The sequence below is a fragment of the Pygocentrus nattereri genome, chromosome 21, assembly GCF_015220715.1.
Source record: "Pygocentrus nattereri isolate fPygNat1 chromosome 21, fPygNat1.pri, whole genome shotgun sequence".
NCBI classification, from domain to species: Eukaryota; Metazoa; Chordata; class Actinopteri; order Characiformes; family Serrasalmidae; genus Pygocentrus; species Pygocentrus nattereri.
This window is the reverse complement of record NC_051231.1, coordinates 33117549-33135048: the sequence shown is the minus strand read 5'-3', so window position 1 is coordinate 33135048 and position 17500 is coordinate 33117549. Positions and strand designations below refer to the sequence as shown.

General features: G+C 45.6%; 1 protein-coding gene across 8 annotated transcripts in view; it reads right to left on the bottom strand.

Annotated features, from left to right (window-relative positions):
* The window catches only part of hyal2b (hyaluronidase 2b), a 39723-nt gene that overhangs the window by 10148 nt on the left and 12075 nt on the right, over positions 1-17500 (bottom strand). For 3 of the 8 annotated variants that reach the window (XM_017724815.2, XM_017724813.2, XM_017724820.2), the window contains 2 exons: positions 7294-7887; positions 5416-5779 (listed from right to left, as the gene is read on the bottom strand). In XM_017724815.2, the coding sequence (XP_017580304.1) occupies positions 5416-5779; positions 7294-7862 (933 nt within the window). In that variant the 5' untranslated portion in view covers positions 7863-7887. Of the gene's footprint in view, positions 1-5415; positions 5780-7293; positions 7888-10918; positions 11038-11761; positions 12155-12440; positions 12867-17500 lie in introns of those variants that run through there. The other 5 variants (XM_017724816.2, XM_017724818.2, XM_017724812.2 and 2 more) reach the window with 5 other exon arrangements.

The window sequence follows — 17500 nt, the reverse complement described above, 5'->3', positions numbered from 1 at the left end:
CTGTACCTTCCACACACACTTTTTTTTAAATCTCTTTCACATACTTTCTCTCTTACACACTGTCTCATCCTCACTTACTCATTCAACACCACACACACACACACACACACACACACACACAGCTGTGTGAGCTGGACTCTCCCATCACTCAGCTCGACCACCCCAGCGATTAAAGAAACACCTGCAAAATAATCCGCTCTCATACTGAAGGCTGTGCTTCTTTACACAATCAGAGACTTCAGAGTCAGATCGCTGCCTTTTTAGAGATCTGAATTAGACTAAACTAATTAAACCAGATAACACTAGTTTTTTAACAGAAATTAGAAATGTTAGTCAGAGCTCCATTAGTGAGATTTAAGTTACAGTTAAAATAGACCTGCATTAGTTAGTCATGATCAGAAAAAATTTGAGTAGACTTTGGAATTTGATCAGAGATAATTAGAATTAGATTGTTAGTTTATAGGAAGAGCTAGATTAGAGTTAGATTAGAGTCAGATAAGGTGAAGTGAGATTAGAGTTAGTCACGGTTAGATTAGAGTTAAATTAGAGTCAGATAAGGTGAAGTGAGATTAGAGTTAGTCACGGTTAGATTAGAGTTAGACCCGAGTCAGATAAGGTAAAGTGAGATTAGAGTTAGTCACGGTTAGATTAGAGTTAAATTAGAGTCAGATAAGGTGAAGTGAGATTAGAGTTAGTCACGGTTAGATTAGAGTTAGATTAGAGTCAGATAAGGTGAAGTGAGATTAGAGTTAGTCACGGTTAGATTAGAGTTAGATTAGAGTCAGATAAGGTGAAGTGAGATTAGAGTTAGTCACGGTTAGATTAGAGTTAGATTAGAGTCAGATAAGGTGAAGTGAGATTAGAGTTAGTCACGGTTAGATTAGAGTTAGATTAGAGTCAGATAAGGTGAAGTGAGATTAGAGTTAGTCACGGTTAGATTAGAGTTAGATTAGAGTCAGATAAGGTGAAGTGAGATTAGAGATAGTCACGGTTAGATTAGAGTTAGATTAGAGTCAGATAAGGTGAAGTGAGATTAGAGTTAGTCACGGTTAGATTAGAGTTAGATTAGAGTCAGATAAGGTGAAGTGAGATTAGAGTTAGTCACGGTTAGATTAGAGTTAGATTAGAGTCAGATAAGGTGAAGTGAGATTAGAGTTAGTCACGGTTAGATTAGAGTTAGATTATAGTCAGATAAGGTGAAGTGAGATTAGAGTTAGTCACTGTTAGATTAGAGTTAAATTAGAGTCAGATAAGGTAAAGTGAGATTAGAGTTAGTCACGGTTAGATTAGAGTTAGATTAGAGTCAGATAAAGTGAAGTGAGATTAGAGTTAGTCACGGTTAGATTAGAGTTAGATTAGAGTCAGATAAGGTGAAGTGAGATTAGAGTTAGTCACGGTTAGATTAGAGTTAGATTAGAGTCAGATAAGGTGAAGTGAGATTAGAGTTAGTCACGGTTAGATTAGAGTTAGATTAGAGTCAGATAAGGTGAAGTGAGATTAGAGTTAGTCACGGTTAGATTAGAGTTAGATTAGAGTCAGATAAGGTGAAGTGAGATTAGAGTTAGTCACGGTTAGATTAGAGTTAGATTAGAGTCAGATAAGGTGAAGTGAGATTAGAGTTAGTCACTGTTAGATTAGAGTTAAATTAGAGTCAGATAAGGTGAAGTGAGATTAGAGTTAGTCACGGTTAGATTAGAGTTAGACCCGAGTCAGATAAGGTAAAGTGAGATTAGAGATAGTCACGGTTAGATTAGAGTTAGATTAGAGTCAGATAAGGTGAAGTGAGATTAGAGTTAGTCACGGTTAGATTAGAGTTAGATTAGCTACAGTTAGAGTTAGTTTAGCCAAAGTTAGATCACACACACACAACAATATTTGTGCTATTTCTTGGCCCTCTTAAGGAACTGGAATTCAGTCTAATAGGAGAAGTGATGAATCTGCTGAGCTGTCATGTTTTGCTTCATCTGTAAAGAACCCATTTACAGCAAACTCAGCTGTTCTGCTAACGAGGAAGGAGCCACGCTAAATGTGTCTATTTCTATACATGTCTCAGTAAATATAGACCTAATCATCTGCTTCTATGTAGAGTCGCTAGAGTCCTGAAATAACGCCTACTCACACGTTCTTGCCCAACCACTTCCTCCTGTTTCATAAACTCATTGACACATTTCACAAATGAAGGATGAATCATGTGTTGTTGATCTCCAGACGGGGCAAAACCCTCAGCTATCAGTTTAATTCAGACAAAAACGGGGCAAAACAACGTCTTCCTGGCAAAAAAACGGGGTCAGCGCTGCTCCACGGGGTGGACCTGTAGGTGCTGAATTTCGTGGGCAATAAGAGTCGCCACCTGTTTAACTACATCACTGTAAAGCCCCACTGGAGCTGCGCTAGTTTTCGCAGAGGACTGAAGAAAATGTAAGTATTGGGTTTAAAGTGAGTCGAATATTTAACAAAGGTTAAAAAAGCCAATGTGGTCTGAAGCTAAACTTACACTAATGTTTCGCTTTGTTTTAGGGAGCAAGGAGCCGACAGAGAGAAGCATCTCCAGCTCTAACCACCGAAAAAGTAAAAAAAAAACTAAAATCAAAGTTTCTCCATCTTTAAAGAACTTCTGACGTAAAAGGGGAAATCCGCCGTAGAGCAGAGTCTCATTTCGGTTCAGCCTTCGCAGGACACGCCTTCGTAGACCGTGTCCTTTGAAGGCAGCAGCCCCTGAATTGGGACACAGCTAATGTGATGTCATTCATCTTGATAGCTATAAATATTGTCATATTACTGAGATGCACATGTTGATATTTTGAACTCACGACCCTTAATAACCCCCCCTAATGGTCACACTGGGGGCACTCTGCTCCAAAGTGCCCTCCAGCTGTAACCACAGCTCGGAGCCTGAGTGCTACTCGAGCTGCTGAAGGCGAGGGTGGTGTTTGTTTTAGAAGCCCGCAGAGCCACAAATGGACACCTCCAGAACACAGATGAGTCTTTGTCTCAGTAGGAGTCCAGGAGTGTGTGTGTGTGTGTGTGTGTGTACACAGTGTGAGTGACTGTATGGTTTTTATTTATACCCAGTCCGGTGTACATTCCTTGTTGTGCATGTGAGCCTGTCGGCAGCTCTGTCCTCTGCCAGAACAAACACCCCGGCACACGGCTGCTCCTGAAACACGAATAATTCAGCAATAACAGAACCTCCTCTTTACTGCTTCCCTCTCAGATCCGTCACCACGCAAGTCTGAGCGCTCGCCATTTCTCCTTTACAGACTTTTAACCCCTCGACGCCTCATCGCTGATTAAACCGCGCTGTAACTTCACTCTCGCGTTTCACGTGACGTCACGCTGTGTCGTCTCTGTCATTTTGAGGACCGAATCAGGGAGCGACTGCGCTGAGCGACGCCTTTAATTAGCTGTGCTTTGTGAATGATCGACCTGCAAGAGGCCTCAGAAGCCGAGAGACACTCAGACCTTTAATTCAGTGTTTTCACTCCAGGTTTGGAGCCGCTGCTCTGCACAGTTCAGTGTTTCTCTGCTGTTCACGCCTCGTTCAGCTCCAGAAGGGATTAATCAGCTGATAATACCAGGAAACCAGTAAGGCAGGGCAGGGGTTTCAGGACCGGAGCTGAACTCTGAACTAGCTGCTCCAGCAAACTTACAGAACCACGACGTAGTTTTCCGCCCCACGACATTCAGTCTGATATTTAACGTTTGTTTCTCCATTTAAACGTCATTTAAATCAGAAACAGAGAGTGAAGTTAGCCCGGTGGTCCGCAGCTCCGTTAGGGGGACACCTGTTCATCTCTCGGCTGATAACATCAGCTAAATGATCTAAAGGCCTGCATTGATCCCGTCTGTGTTAATGAGCTGATGTCGTTTCCCTCCTATGATCAGAGTTTATCTCCTCTTTATGAACACCATGGGATCCTTTGCCCACCCTGACATGAAGAGCCGGTGGGCTTCTGTGCTTTTAAATGCACTGAGAGACTCCCCAGAATAGGGGGAGGGGCTGAGAGTGAGATCAATATAAATGTAGGAAAACACAAATTTGGTAACTTTTCCAGCAGTTTAGGTGGGATCAGGAGTTCAGGGGGAAACTGTGTAAGGATCTCAACCTGTTCTATCGACTCTGTCGAGGAACGTTTTTCTCTTCCAAAGTAAGGAAAGTAAATTTAGTCATTTTTCACCTCCGGTTACGTTCAAAGACCCCAGATGTGGTGGCCAGAACGGGAAAAATCACCTAGGACGGGAATTATTTCTCAAAGCTCACTAGGTGGACATGGAGATGGTTGGTGTGAAAGTAGAGGAGGCAGTGGATAGGGCAAGATGGAGGCAGATGATCCGCTGTGGTGACCCCTGAAGGGAGCAGCCGAAAGAAGAAGAAGAAGAAGACTAGAACGAGTGGAGAAACTCTGGAAAGTGCAGATTATAAACTTTCAGTCCAAACCACATATTTGTGAGCAGAAAGAAAGCTTTCATTATGATCTGAATGTGATGAAAAGTCTTGTTCTGCTTGAAGAAGACACGTTGTTTACGCTTTGGCCGTTTTCATTCTCTTTTGACAACAAAACAAACAATTCTGAGGTGCAGAGCTGAACCGAATGTCAATAAGATGTCATTTTGTGCTTCGTACTATTCACACAATAACCAACAGCTCTCAAAGCCGAAAGGTCCTCACCTACCGGCCCCTCCTTCACACACTCCCATGACCCCGCTGACCCAAATAAACTCGCTTTCTGTCAGACACTGTTTGCTTTCCCACTAAATTAAAAGCGAACTTCTGAGGTCAGTTTGCTTCACCACTGGACGGGCGCCGTCTTCAAAGCAAAGCCAGGATTCTTTCCTTGAAGGAAAGCATGGAGAGATTTCCTGAAGCATGAATCACACACAATAACACCCGGCGAGCTGAGAGACAGCTTTCCTGTCCTTTCCTGCCCGGAACTCTGTAATCCATGAGCAAAAAGCCCTTATATCTGCTTTATTCTACTGGGTTTCATTTGTTTTTCCATCCGAGTTTACATGCGCAAATCCTAAGCCCACGGCCCAGCTACCGCCACCTGCCTTGGACTAGCTGCCCACCCTACACTGAAGTTCTCATGGACTCCTGGCTATTACTACTACCAATACTACTGCTATTAATATTAGTAGTGTAATAACTCTGTAGGCAGTCTGACCAGAGGAGGACGGGTCCCCCCTGGTGAGCCTTGGTTCCTCCCAAGGTTTCTTCCTCAGCTCTGAGGGAGGTTCTCCTTGTGTGTGTGTGTGTGTGTATACAGTGTGTGTGTGTAGATTGTGTGTGTGTGTAAATTGTGTGTATGTAAATTGTGTGTGTGTGTGTAGATTGCGTGTGTGTAGATTGTATGTGTGTAGACTGTGTGTAGATTGTGTGTGTGTGTGTGTGTGTAGTGCGCGAGTGTTTCTCACCTCCGTTAGTGGTTGGACCTCGTTAGAGTACGTGGGCCGCGTGTACACAAACACAGGCCGAGCGGTTCCGTTGCCGACAGATGCCAGCCTCATCGCCTCTCTGACTCGGTTCCTCACAAACTGCCTCCTGCTGGTCTGGTCCTTCAGCATTCGGCTCATGTAGATGGAGGGATAGAGAGCTGTGCTTTCCATCCACAGCCACATCAGCTGGTCGTTACGGGTCATCTCCACATCCGGGCAGCGGCCCGTGTAGTTGTCCTGGTTGCCGCGGTAGTTGTGGTTGTAGCAGTCGGGGAACAGGTAAAAACCCCAGAGCTGCTGGGGACGAAGATTCTTCGCCTGACGCAGCGTCTGCAGCATGAACCTGCAGGGAGGAACCGCTTCCATGAAAATGAACGAAAGTCTGTGCACTGTTTACTGACTATAGAGAACCGGATGGCATCCTGTACGGGTGATCTGAAGGTTTTAAGAACATAGCGATCTACTGAGTCTGAACGAAAAGCTGCATGTCCGACACACATCAGATGGTGAATCTGACAGGTCTTTGTGTGGTGTGGTAGTTCTTGGTATGGTTTGGTAATTGTTGGTAAATCTGATTGTGCTTGGTATGGTTTGGTAGTTCTTGGTTTGGAAGTTATTAGTATGGTTTAGTAATTGTTGGTAAATCTGATATTTTCTGGTTTGGTTTGGTAGTTCTTGGTTTGGTAGTTCTTGGTATGGTTTGGTAGTTACTGGTATGGTTTGGTAGATCTTGCTCTAGGTTTAATACAATCTTCCGTTATAGGCTGTAAATCACTTTTAGTTAATAATACTAAAATCTAAAATGGCTATAACTTTAGCTTTAACATGGGAACAGGCCTAAATTTTACTGCAGCTATGAGGTGACTTGTTTTTTTTTTTTGACTCCATCTGTAAAGCTTCTTCGTGTTTGGAGAGAGAAGCTGGTCCATGTGAGGAAGGCTGCTGCTCAGCCTAAGCAGTTTAACAAACAGGATAACAAAAAGAGATCTACCTGCAACAGAACGCTCTAAAGCCAGACGAGGTGTCAGGGCAGACTAACATCCGCTAACATTCTCCATCAAGATAAAAAGAAGAAGACGAAACAAATATAATATCGTTTGTGCACCTTAAAGCCACAGATGGGGCTTTTTTCAGAAATTGAAACTGTAAAACCTGATTGACAGTCATGAAAGATGGAAATATTGTTCATTACAATAGTTATCAGTCAGCTCAAACCTAGAAGGCTGCGCGGTGCTAACTGGCGGGGTATAAGGTTACACTACTCTAAGAGCTACATTAGAGCTACATTAGAGCTACATTAGCCCCAGTGCAAAGCTAAAGAGGCAAACCTCAGACAGCAAAAACGTCTTGATTGATGGGACCCTCAGGGGTCTGTCTCCGTACCTTCAGTCAGGGAACATAATTGAACTATAATCCACTGAAATTATCTGTTCTAAGCTGGACTCCACACACCCCGCCTTGCCTCGCCCCGCCTCGCCTCCAGGCTTTTACTCTACTGCTCTGTTTTAAATCATTCGGTTATGAAAAGGAACAAATACCAACTTTTCACCTGGAGAACCTGATTTAAGCTACACAATCAGACTTTAAACCCACTGCTGGAGCTTTGAGGGAACATCTACACTGTTTGAATCTTGATGAACGAGAAATGTACCTGAAGAGAACCTCCATTTCTGACAGTATAAGAGGGAAAACTGGCTGAATTTGATTTTACAGACACTGGTGTTTAAATTAAAAGCTAAATGTGTCTAAAGGAAGAGCAATTGCGTTTTATGCTGATGTAAAAAAATGTCTGTACAAGTTCACTGAACTCGATTCGATCGAACGAAACTGTAATATAGTCAAATCACCCAGCCTCACCTGCGGGCGGACAGCTCGAATTCCTGCTGCGCCACCTTGCCCACGTGATCCGGCAACCAGCTGGGGTTTTTCTCAGAGATCAGCTGTCGGGATTGTTCCCTGTAGATGTTTTTGGCGTCCCAGTTCCGGATCCAGAGGGGTCTCCACTCCTCCCAGTCCAGGACGGCCAGCCCCTTCGCACTCTCTCTGATGTACTTGTCGATGCCGCTTCGCATTTTGGCCAGGTGCTCTTCAAGGCTGGCCAACTGCGGCAGGCCGCCGTTCACAGACGCCCCGTCCTGTTTGTAGTACGGGTACAGACCCAGGCGTTCCTTGTAGAAGATGGTCAGGTTCTGTCTGACGAAGCCCTCGTTCGGAGACGCCACAATCTGGAACTGGTCCAGCTGTAAGCGGATGCCGTACCGCGGGCCGCAGTCTTCGGTGGGGGCGTTCCAGGCCAGCAGAAAAGGCTTCTGGGAATAGAGTGGCCACCTGGTGGACCTGAGCTCCTGAGCGTGCGGGCTGGACCACAGAGCGGTCAGACAGAGCAGCCGCATGAAGAGTGAGGGAGACTGAGGGACACCACCCATTTCTCACACAGGCCACCTCCACGTCCTGTAAACACACACAGACATAAAGAGGCTTAATTCAGTTGGTCAGGATGTGGGTCAGAAATACGGATTACACACAGGACTGTGGGAAAGTCGGAGGCTCCCAAGACACATTTTCAAAATCTATTTGTGTAGTTTGTGTTTATTTGCTGAGAAAAGTGTTAATATTTGAATAAACAAAAATTAATAGAATGTTAATTAATAATGATTATATATATATATATATATATATATATATATATATATAAATAAAAAATAACTAGTGATTTTCTGGATGTTGGTGTGTTTGTTTACTCATCTCCAAGCCTCTCCTCGAGGAAGCCCAGTATTATATGTAGTTAAAAAGCAGCTCAATATACCACACCTAAGACCCCCTCACGACCACCGAACTCTGTATCGCTGTATCAAACGGCTCCATCATTAATATCACAGGCGTGAATTAAAACGCTTACAGGGTGATTTCGGCAGTGGTCAGTGGGCGTAGGCCTCTCCCCCGGCCGAGCCACAAAGTGTACGGAAAACCTAAAGCAGGTGTCCTACCTGTGGTAACCCGTCAGCCGGACAGCGATTACAAGCTGAAATCCTGATGTCTCACATGCTGCCCTGTCACTCAGATTTACAGAGCCGAGTTACAGGACTTTGCATTTATTGTCTTGACTTTGTTCTAAACAAGAGAAAAGCCGACGTCAGCAACTAAAAGCTCCCGACTCTGTAAAGTGTCAGTTTTATTTTTTTAAGAACTTATTCGGGACACCGGGCAGGGCCCGGGTGTCGGGCCGTAGCAGCCACTCAGGCCAACAGGTGCAGGCCAGAGACATGCCGGGAGGGGGTGGGACTCCGACCACCCCGGCTCGTCCAGCAGAACACAGGGGGCAGAGAGAAGGGCAGTAGCCAAACCAGGGTGGGAGGGACAGGGAGGCAGAAGGTTCGGGTGGATGTGGGCAGGGGCTTCCACTGTGCCGTGTCGCTCCTCCAGCGGGAGAAGTGGAAGGTCCACGAGGGTCGGGGAACCGTGGGCAGGCAGCAACACAAGGGTGTCGACCTCCTCAGGCCTGAAGACCCATTCCACACTGACGCCATCCAAGTCCGAGTCCTGGAGGAGCGCACAGCAGCAGCAAGGCTCCTTCTTCCCACTGGTGCAGTCCTCAGCAAGGTGTTTCTGCCCAAAATACTACGTGCACCAGCCCCATTCTGGCGGCGCTGGGTGCCGCTTTCCCTCTGTGGGTGTAGGGACTGGTAAGGTAGCCTCGCCCACCCACCGCTCATTAAATGAGCCAGCCAGCTGGCCGCTCTAGACCCAATGAAGGCAGTCCAGAGCGGAGAGTTTTAGACACACAGTACTGTGCAGAACCAGAGAACCCCTTTCATTTCACTTCTAGTCCAAAAAGCCCATTAAGCACAAGTTCTTAAGGAGATTAGACACCTGACGAAAAGCTACAGAGACACTGGGCCTCCTAACAACCACCTGGAAGAGCAGATGATCATCACTGAAAGCTTTGATCTCTGAGAGAGAGGAGAAGATCAAGCTGCTTCAGATCTGAAAACATCCACAGGTGTTTCTGTCCATCCTTCCACTGTGAGGAGACCACTCAGCGCCGTGGGTCTGAAAGAACGTGTAGCTGATCGAGAAGAACCTCACTGAGAAAAGGAGACGGACACATCAAACAAAGAAGCTGGACGATGGACTGACCACCCCAGAGTCCAGACCTCAGCAGCGCTGAATGGGTTTGATCAGTTAGATCTGTGTTGTATTTTTGGCCTTTTCTGCCACTGAGAAATGAAGCGCTTGTACTCGGGGGCTGTTTTAACTGGACACTAAATAAATGAAAGGGTGGTCTCTCTTCACCATATACACTATACATTCCTGCTAATGTAAAACCGAACTCTGGAACTGATTAAAAGCACGCACAGCGTCTTCATAGGTGGGTGTGCATATCTACAGCCCACACATTCCTGCTGTCGGGATGCATTAGCATTACTGTACCACACAGCACCCGGGACCCGGGGGGCGGCAGGGGGGTGGGGGTGGGGGGCAGAGGACGCTTTAGAGGAAACAGATGACCCTCAAGAGCCTGTGCGAGAACTCTGCTGACGCACTGCCAGGACACCACGACCTGTTTCTGACCAAATCCACAAATGACCAGAGGATTCACACACCGATTAAACAGACTGTACTTGGAAACTTGGTTTAGAGCGAAAGTCTGGCAAAAAATCAAATTTGCACAATATCTTGCCCTCCACCAAATGTAGATGTAGCCAAGATATCTTTGGTGTGCGACGTTAACTTCCTTAGTTTTGCGCTAAATAAACACTTTATCAGCTGGCGACATCAGCAAACTCACCTTACAGGTGCCAGTTAGCACTGTGGGAACCGAACGTCTGCCTAAAAACGGCGCTGCGTTGTTAAAACACGGAAGCGTCTGTTCGCAACTCAATCACTAACACTGTCACTCAGAGCGGCTCGGAGTGAAACGGCTCAGACGTCCTCACAGCGGTGACGATGGGAACCAGGCGTCGCCATGACTACAACATGTATATACACATTTTATTTACCACCCAGGACAAAAAACTTAGGCCTTAAAATGATGAGGATTAAAATGATCCCATCTGGAAGCATCTGCACCAACACTTCGTGTATTAACATTCTCCGAGGGGACTTTCAGAGGCATTAAGCTCTTCAGACGTCTGGTTCCTATCACGACCACACGTGAACACGCAAGGTGCGTCTATCCAGAACGGCGCGTTTCACATCAACCCACTCTGAATGGCTTTGTTTACATCTGAGTGATTTCATTCCGAGGATATTTGGGTGGAATTCCCCTAAATCGATCTCAAACGGGCTTGATTATGTGGCGCTGTGTGACACTGTTACCTGTAAACATGAGCGAAAAGCTGGAAACGGTGGCAGCCTGGATTCTGATTGACTACGGAGTCCGTGGTTATTGATAACCGCGAGTCATAAACCGCATAATCAAGCCTATTAGAGATCGATTAGAGTCGAGGCAGGCGTGTCATGACTTAACGGGTGCACTCACTATGTGGGAGCTACATTAGCCTCTCAGCTCAGCACAGGACCGCAGGGAGGACGCCAAACTATTCCGTCAATAATGGTGTTTTTCCTGCCATATCACGCCTGAATCGCCTGGCCAGGTACCTGCATGAGCCCATTATAACAGGATAATGTCAAGTTAGTGGCCCCTGTGAAAAAATAAGGCTGCGTGACACATCGTCATTCAACCACTTCCTGCAGTTTCTCAAATTCAATGAAATATTTCAACATCCATGCGGCTGCGCTCAGGAACCTGCGAGGGATTAAGACACAAAACATGAACTGACCGACCTGCCAGACGTGCCGGTAAAGCCCAGTGACAGAAGTGTGTCAGCAGGCCAGTGTGAGCTTTACCGGCATGGCTGGGCTTTACCGGCATTCGCCAAGGGATCAGAAGATCATACGGAGAGGTAGAAGAACAAAATCTTAATAAACGTGAGCTTTCTGTCTTATTTTGTTTAGTTAGGTGTCCATGTTAATACTGCGCTGTTTGATCAAAACCTCGTATCTCCAAAACGGCAACTTCACAGGAGAAGGAAAAAACCTACTTTACTTTCAGTGTAAGTCAATGGAACCAGACGTCTTTCTACGTCATTTTGGGTTGTTTCTTTCTGTCCGTTCATCATGAAACTTAGAAGCAACGTAAAGGCCGACAGGTGCTTCCAAAATATTAAAAAAACTGAAAAATGACAAAAATGGAGATGCAAGGTTCTGCTCCGACTGCAGCGATATACTCTGTGTGCACAAAATCTTTTAAGCACGCGCCTAAAACAAATATACAGAGTAAAGAAACAAATAAATAAGAGAGAATAAACAATCTAAACCCAACTGGAATGGCACTAGTTGAGTTTGGCGGCTCACATTTCTTCCATTTTTCCATCTACAGCAGCTGTGTGATCCAAGATGAGGTGTTGCTGTTGACTCCTTGGAAGAAAACCTCAATACGTTCCCACGTCTCACTGTGGACCCCACTTCTGCAGTGGCCTGTCTGCATTAATCAGGAAGCAGAGTTTTTACATTTGCCCTTTTTTGACCTGTACAGTGGCCACTGAGCCTGTCCTTGGTCAGCTACTCACTCTGCCTCTGCTTTCTATCCAGGAAGGTTAAAATAACCCGCTGATTATTGTCCATTTCCCAGAGGTTTACAGCAGTAAATCCATCTAGTTTACGTTTTTAGTGCGGTTTACTGCTTTCCTGTAACTCCACAGATGAACTAAAGTGAATTCAGCTTCTTTTTCGCCAGCTTCTTCCCCCAAGTTTCCCGTTCCACCTTAAATAGCGCAGCAGTCATTACAACGCCTCAAGCTCCAGAACGTTACAGGGGCACGATTTAAGGTGGAACGGGGAAATTCGAACAAGAAGCTGGCGAAAAAGACCGCTGACTTCAGCCTCGTTACAGATCAGCTATGGGGACGAGAAAGTTTGCTCTAGTTCCCCAAACAGCCACAACGCAGCTCTCACAAATCACACTTTAGCGACATTTCATAAACAAAAAGTGAAAAACTGACCCCAAGAAGACGTTGAGCGTCCCCGCCTCAGGAGACCGGCTTATTCCACTCGGATCTTTCACGAACTAAACCGAAGCAGACTCGCTCCATCACCGCCGAAGTCACTTTCCATAAACTTAAGAGGCACCTGGGTTGAATTTACATTGAAATTAAAAGTTTATAAGCTGCACTTTTCATATGTTTTGACTTTTCCCCCTCACGAAGCTTCCACAGCGCCTGCACGAGCAACGTTTCATTCGCTGAGTGAGTGTGCTGAGGCTTCGGCCTCGGATCGTTCCATTATGCAGTGAGGGAGGGGGGAACTGTTTCGCAAAGAAAGCATTAACTACATTTTAAAACGCAGAACGCGAAACTAGCCGCTACGACTATGAATACAGGATCAGATAATCAACCACAGAGAATTGAGGACTTTGTTCTCTTCAATAACACCATAATATAGCGGACGCATTTCTGTGACACTCCTATTTTACTCCTTCCACTCGAGTGGTCGGGTCGGTCGAGTTCTCTGCTGGGGAGAAGACGGTGAGCAGCAGAAGCTCAGAGCTGGATCAGGTTTCAGCGAGATCTCGAGATGTTTTTGTGTTTGTCACAAATCCATTTCTCCCCTCGTCGCTTTCCCCCTTTTTGTTGCAACATCTGACTAAAAACAGCAAGGACTGCTGGGACGTTCCTCAGAAACAGGCACAACACGTAAAAAGAGAGTCTTTGTGGGTTCTTTCGTAAAGGGAATGGTTCTGTTTAGAACCATGAGTTCTGTGAAAAACCATTTCATGCTCAAACGGTTCTCTGCGAGGTGAAACGGTTCTTCAGATTGAGGGAGATTCTCCATTTCTCTCCATTCCACCATGCAGAGAACCTTTTAAACCTGAAATGGTTCTCTAAAGAAAATGGGTCTGTCTAGAACCACAAACGCTCAGAACCTTTTGCATGATGAAAGGGTTTTTTGCATCGTGAACAGGTTCCTCACACTGATGGAGAATGTGCTGTATTTGAAAAGGGTTGTATTGTATACGAGCTTGGCAGGGTAATAGCGCAACCATTTTTGGTGCCATATAGAACCATTTTCAATATGGTTCTCCATAGAACTGGAGCCTATTCCAGCGGTCATTGGTCAGAATGCAGGATACTCCCTGGACAGGCCGGCAGTCCATCGCAGGGCACCATATGCAACACATTCTCCATCAGTTTGAAGAACCATTTCACCATGTAGAGAACCGTTTAAACCTGAAATGGTTCTCTGAAGAAAATGGTTCTATCTAGAACTCAAAGAACCTTTTGCCTGATGAAAGGGTTCTTTGCATCATGAACGGCTTCCTCAGACTGATGGAGCATGTGCTGTATTTGAAAAGGGTTCTACACGGCACCAAAAATGGTTCTATTGTATACGAGCTTGGCATCGTAACAATAGAAGAACCCTTTTTCTGGTTTTAAATAGAACAATTTCTATATGTTTCAATATGAGAGAGAGTGCAGAACCACATTGAAAATGGTTCTATTTAGAACCAACAACACTCAAAGAACCATGTACATGCTTAAAGGGTTCTTTGCATCGTGAACGGGTCCTCAGACTGATGGAGAATGTGCTGTGGGTGGTTCTATACAGAACCTTTTTGAACAGGTTGCTATATGGCACCAAAAAGGGTTCTTCAATTGGTACTAGATTGACGTCGTAACAATAAAAGAAGATTTTCCGGTGCTATACAGAACCCTTTTCAAATAGGTGATATATAGAACCACCTACAACACGTTCTCCATCAGTCTGAAGAGCCCCTACACAATGCAAAGAACCCTTTAAGCATGCACATGGTTCTTTGAGTATTCATGGTTCTATGCAGAACCATTGCCTTTACTAAAGAACCCTTGAAGAACCATCTTTTTTAAGAGCGCAGTTCCAAAGCCGCTGCAGTTACCAGCCTGTTATGAAGGTTATTATACAGTTATAAACCAGGCGAAGGGGAATTCCACCCATTTTTTAAAATTTCCACACAACTCAAACTGTGAGCTGTAGACACAATCATTCGGAACGGTTTCACGTGAGATGCCCTGTTCTAGGGAAGCTTCCAGACCCAGAACAGGACAATTTTCCCTCACAGCGCCCTGCATGTGTCCCTCCTCCACGAATGGATAAAAATAAATGGATTAAAACAAATTTTTAGGCCACAAAACGACCATAAAACAGCGTCTCAGATCATCAGGCAGTGAATTCAGAACCTCCTGTAGGAACTTTCTGTGAGGAGCTTTTAGACGTGGACGTCTGGTTCCTATCACCACCACTGTGAACAGCTCTGACTCGCTCTCTTTACATCTTAACCATTTATTTATGCAGAAATTTTGAAATATTAGTGGGATTCCCCTTCAAAGACGCATATAAGCCTCTACACTGGAATCAGAACTGGATCAAACTGCTTTCTTCGCTTTCTGAGGAACAGAACGAGAAGCGCGTGCGAGGCACCCGTTCCTTGTGGTCACTGGTGAGAAACCACAAGTGGTCATTAAGAAGAAGCTGTGAAATTTCCCCAGCTGTGACGTAGATCCTGGGCTTTAATTAGAACGCACCCAATTTGCATATCCTCACTAATAATGAATGAATACGACCCACTCGTGCAGTGAAGAGCTCGAGACGGCGGGAGAAACAAGAGTCGGCCCACTGTTTAGAACAATAACGCTGCGTTTGTACTGTGGTGAAGTGAAGTGGGAGAGAGAGATGGCATTCTTCAACTTTATGCAAATGAGAAGCGGGTTTGCTGGGCAGCAGCCAATCAGACTGCTGAAGCGTGGCGCCGTGTGTTTTGTCATGCAGCTCATCCATGTTCAAACTGGACCCTGTGTTGTGAGGACGGTGGAGAAATCAGAGAGACTTTTATTTTGGTTTACGTTTTTCACAACTATGCTAGAGTTCTTCCCAAACACAGAGCTGGGCTTGGAAAACAAGGCGCCGATCCCGATTTCTTTACAGTCAAACTAGCCGATGGATGATTTACTGGCCTTCCTTTAATCCGAAGCTCAAATTATGGCTTAAATGAACTAAAGACACTTTATTATGACGCCGTTTTAAACAATAGACTTCGGGAATAAAGTTTAGAGAATAAAGATCAGCCAAAACAAAAACCGAGGCATATCTAGCTGATTTCCATCAAACCGGAAAGCTAAACTTGACTGCGTCTTAGACTCTTAAGCTCCTCGGGACCACCGGTGGGTCCACAACGCACTTGGTCATGTTCTTCATAACGTTCATATTCCATAAGCTCCATTCAGAAGCTGGGCGTCGTGTGAGGCTGTAGCTCTTCTCTCCAGTCTAATAGACGGTGATGTCATTTTAGACCCTTAAACCCATTCAGGACAACTGGGAATCCAGAATTTCCCACTTTAGAACTTTCTCCTACTAAACTCAATGTGTCCGTGACTCAAGACTTCCACCTCAGGTGGCTGAGGAGGTCTGGCATGAACTCCCGCATCCTCAGAAAGTTCTACACACGTACTGTGGAGAGCGTTCTAACAGCTCCATCACCACCTGGTGTGGGAACTGCGCTGCCATGGAGCGGAAAGCTCTGCAGAGGGTGGTGCGGACTGCCCAGCACATCACCGGGGTCCAGCTCCCAAACCTCCTGGATTTATCCACCAGTCGCTGCCTGGGGAAGACCAGGAGGATTCTGAAGGACTCGGATCTCGTTCCCACGCTTTACTAAGTCATGGCCACGACTTAATTATCCCATTCCCACGCCTTACTAAGTCGTGGCCACGCTTTATTTTTATTTATACAGGATGTCTCCAGCAGGGCTCCGTATAAAACACACTATTACTTCATGTTCTGGGAGCTGCTGCGTGTCACAGAAGTCAGAGCCCTTGAGAAGAGGCAAAACGACTGGTTGGACACTTAGGTGGGTTTTTCCACTCGGAAGTTCTGACTCGGTGAACGCAGCCAGAGAGGCCCCGAACAGGATAACAGCAGACGGAAAGTGATTTAAGCGAGACGAGAAGCTAAAATATATGGGCTTTCTGACCCGTGTGAGGCGGGCAGTCAGCTGAGCAGGCCTGTGGAGACTTCCTGTGGGGCCAGAGGTCTCGGCTGTGCTGAATCACCTGACGCTGATGACATCCTCATGAATGGAACTCACTGAAGGCTGCAGAGTAAGCTATTTCCTTCAGGCCTTCAGCCTCGACCCCCACGCAGCAGCACAATGCCACACATTTCAGCCCTCAGGCCTTCCTCGAACTCCAGCACGCACAGGGAGGGCAGTTATTATGAGCTGCTTTTATCGCCTATGCAAAATTGACCACCGAGGCCTCTGCGATCACATGAAAGGCGTCCACTTTGCACCAATTATGTCTTGTACCTTCGGCTTCTGGAAGAAAACACTTGCACGAGTCAGACTTTCTGTTCTAAACCGTGTCTGCTAAATGACTCCTGTCCAATTAGAAAGCCACGGTCAGGACATACGCGTCTCCTCTGCATGTGGAACGGGTCGTGCAGCTGGCTTTGCATCCTGCAGCCATTAGCAACGGTTCCTTTGAACAAATATATTCATTTCTGCATATGTAAATCATTTAGATGTAAAGAGAGCCATTCAGGGTGCTTTGATGCTCTATTCTAGAGCAACTTTAAAGCAGTTAAAACTGTTCACAGTGGTGGTGATAGGAACCAGACGTCCAGCTGTAAAAGCTCCCTCACACAAACGTATTACATGAAATGGTGCCTGATGTCTGGGGACATTGTTTTATAGTTTTTTAGATCATCTGTTAGCCAAACATTTATCTTTGAATAAGTTTTCCGCAAGATCGATCGCCAGCGATGCCACAGCCATCCATAACTGGGAGTCCAAAAGAGCATAACTGTTGTTGTTGACATTTTGCTAGATTAAAAGGGTGATTCAAAAAGATTAATGCGATTTCAAAGCCCCACATTTTTCCAACCATGAGGCGCTGAAGAACCAATCATAATCCAACTGTAAGAGGGGGTCATAGAGTTTCTGACTGGCTCCTTCAGTCTGAGAGGAGCTGAGACCCCTGAGCGTTCGGCATTGGTTCCACAGCACTGGATGATCTCCAAAATCCCAGTGAAA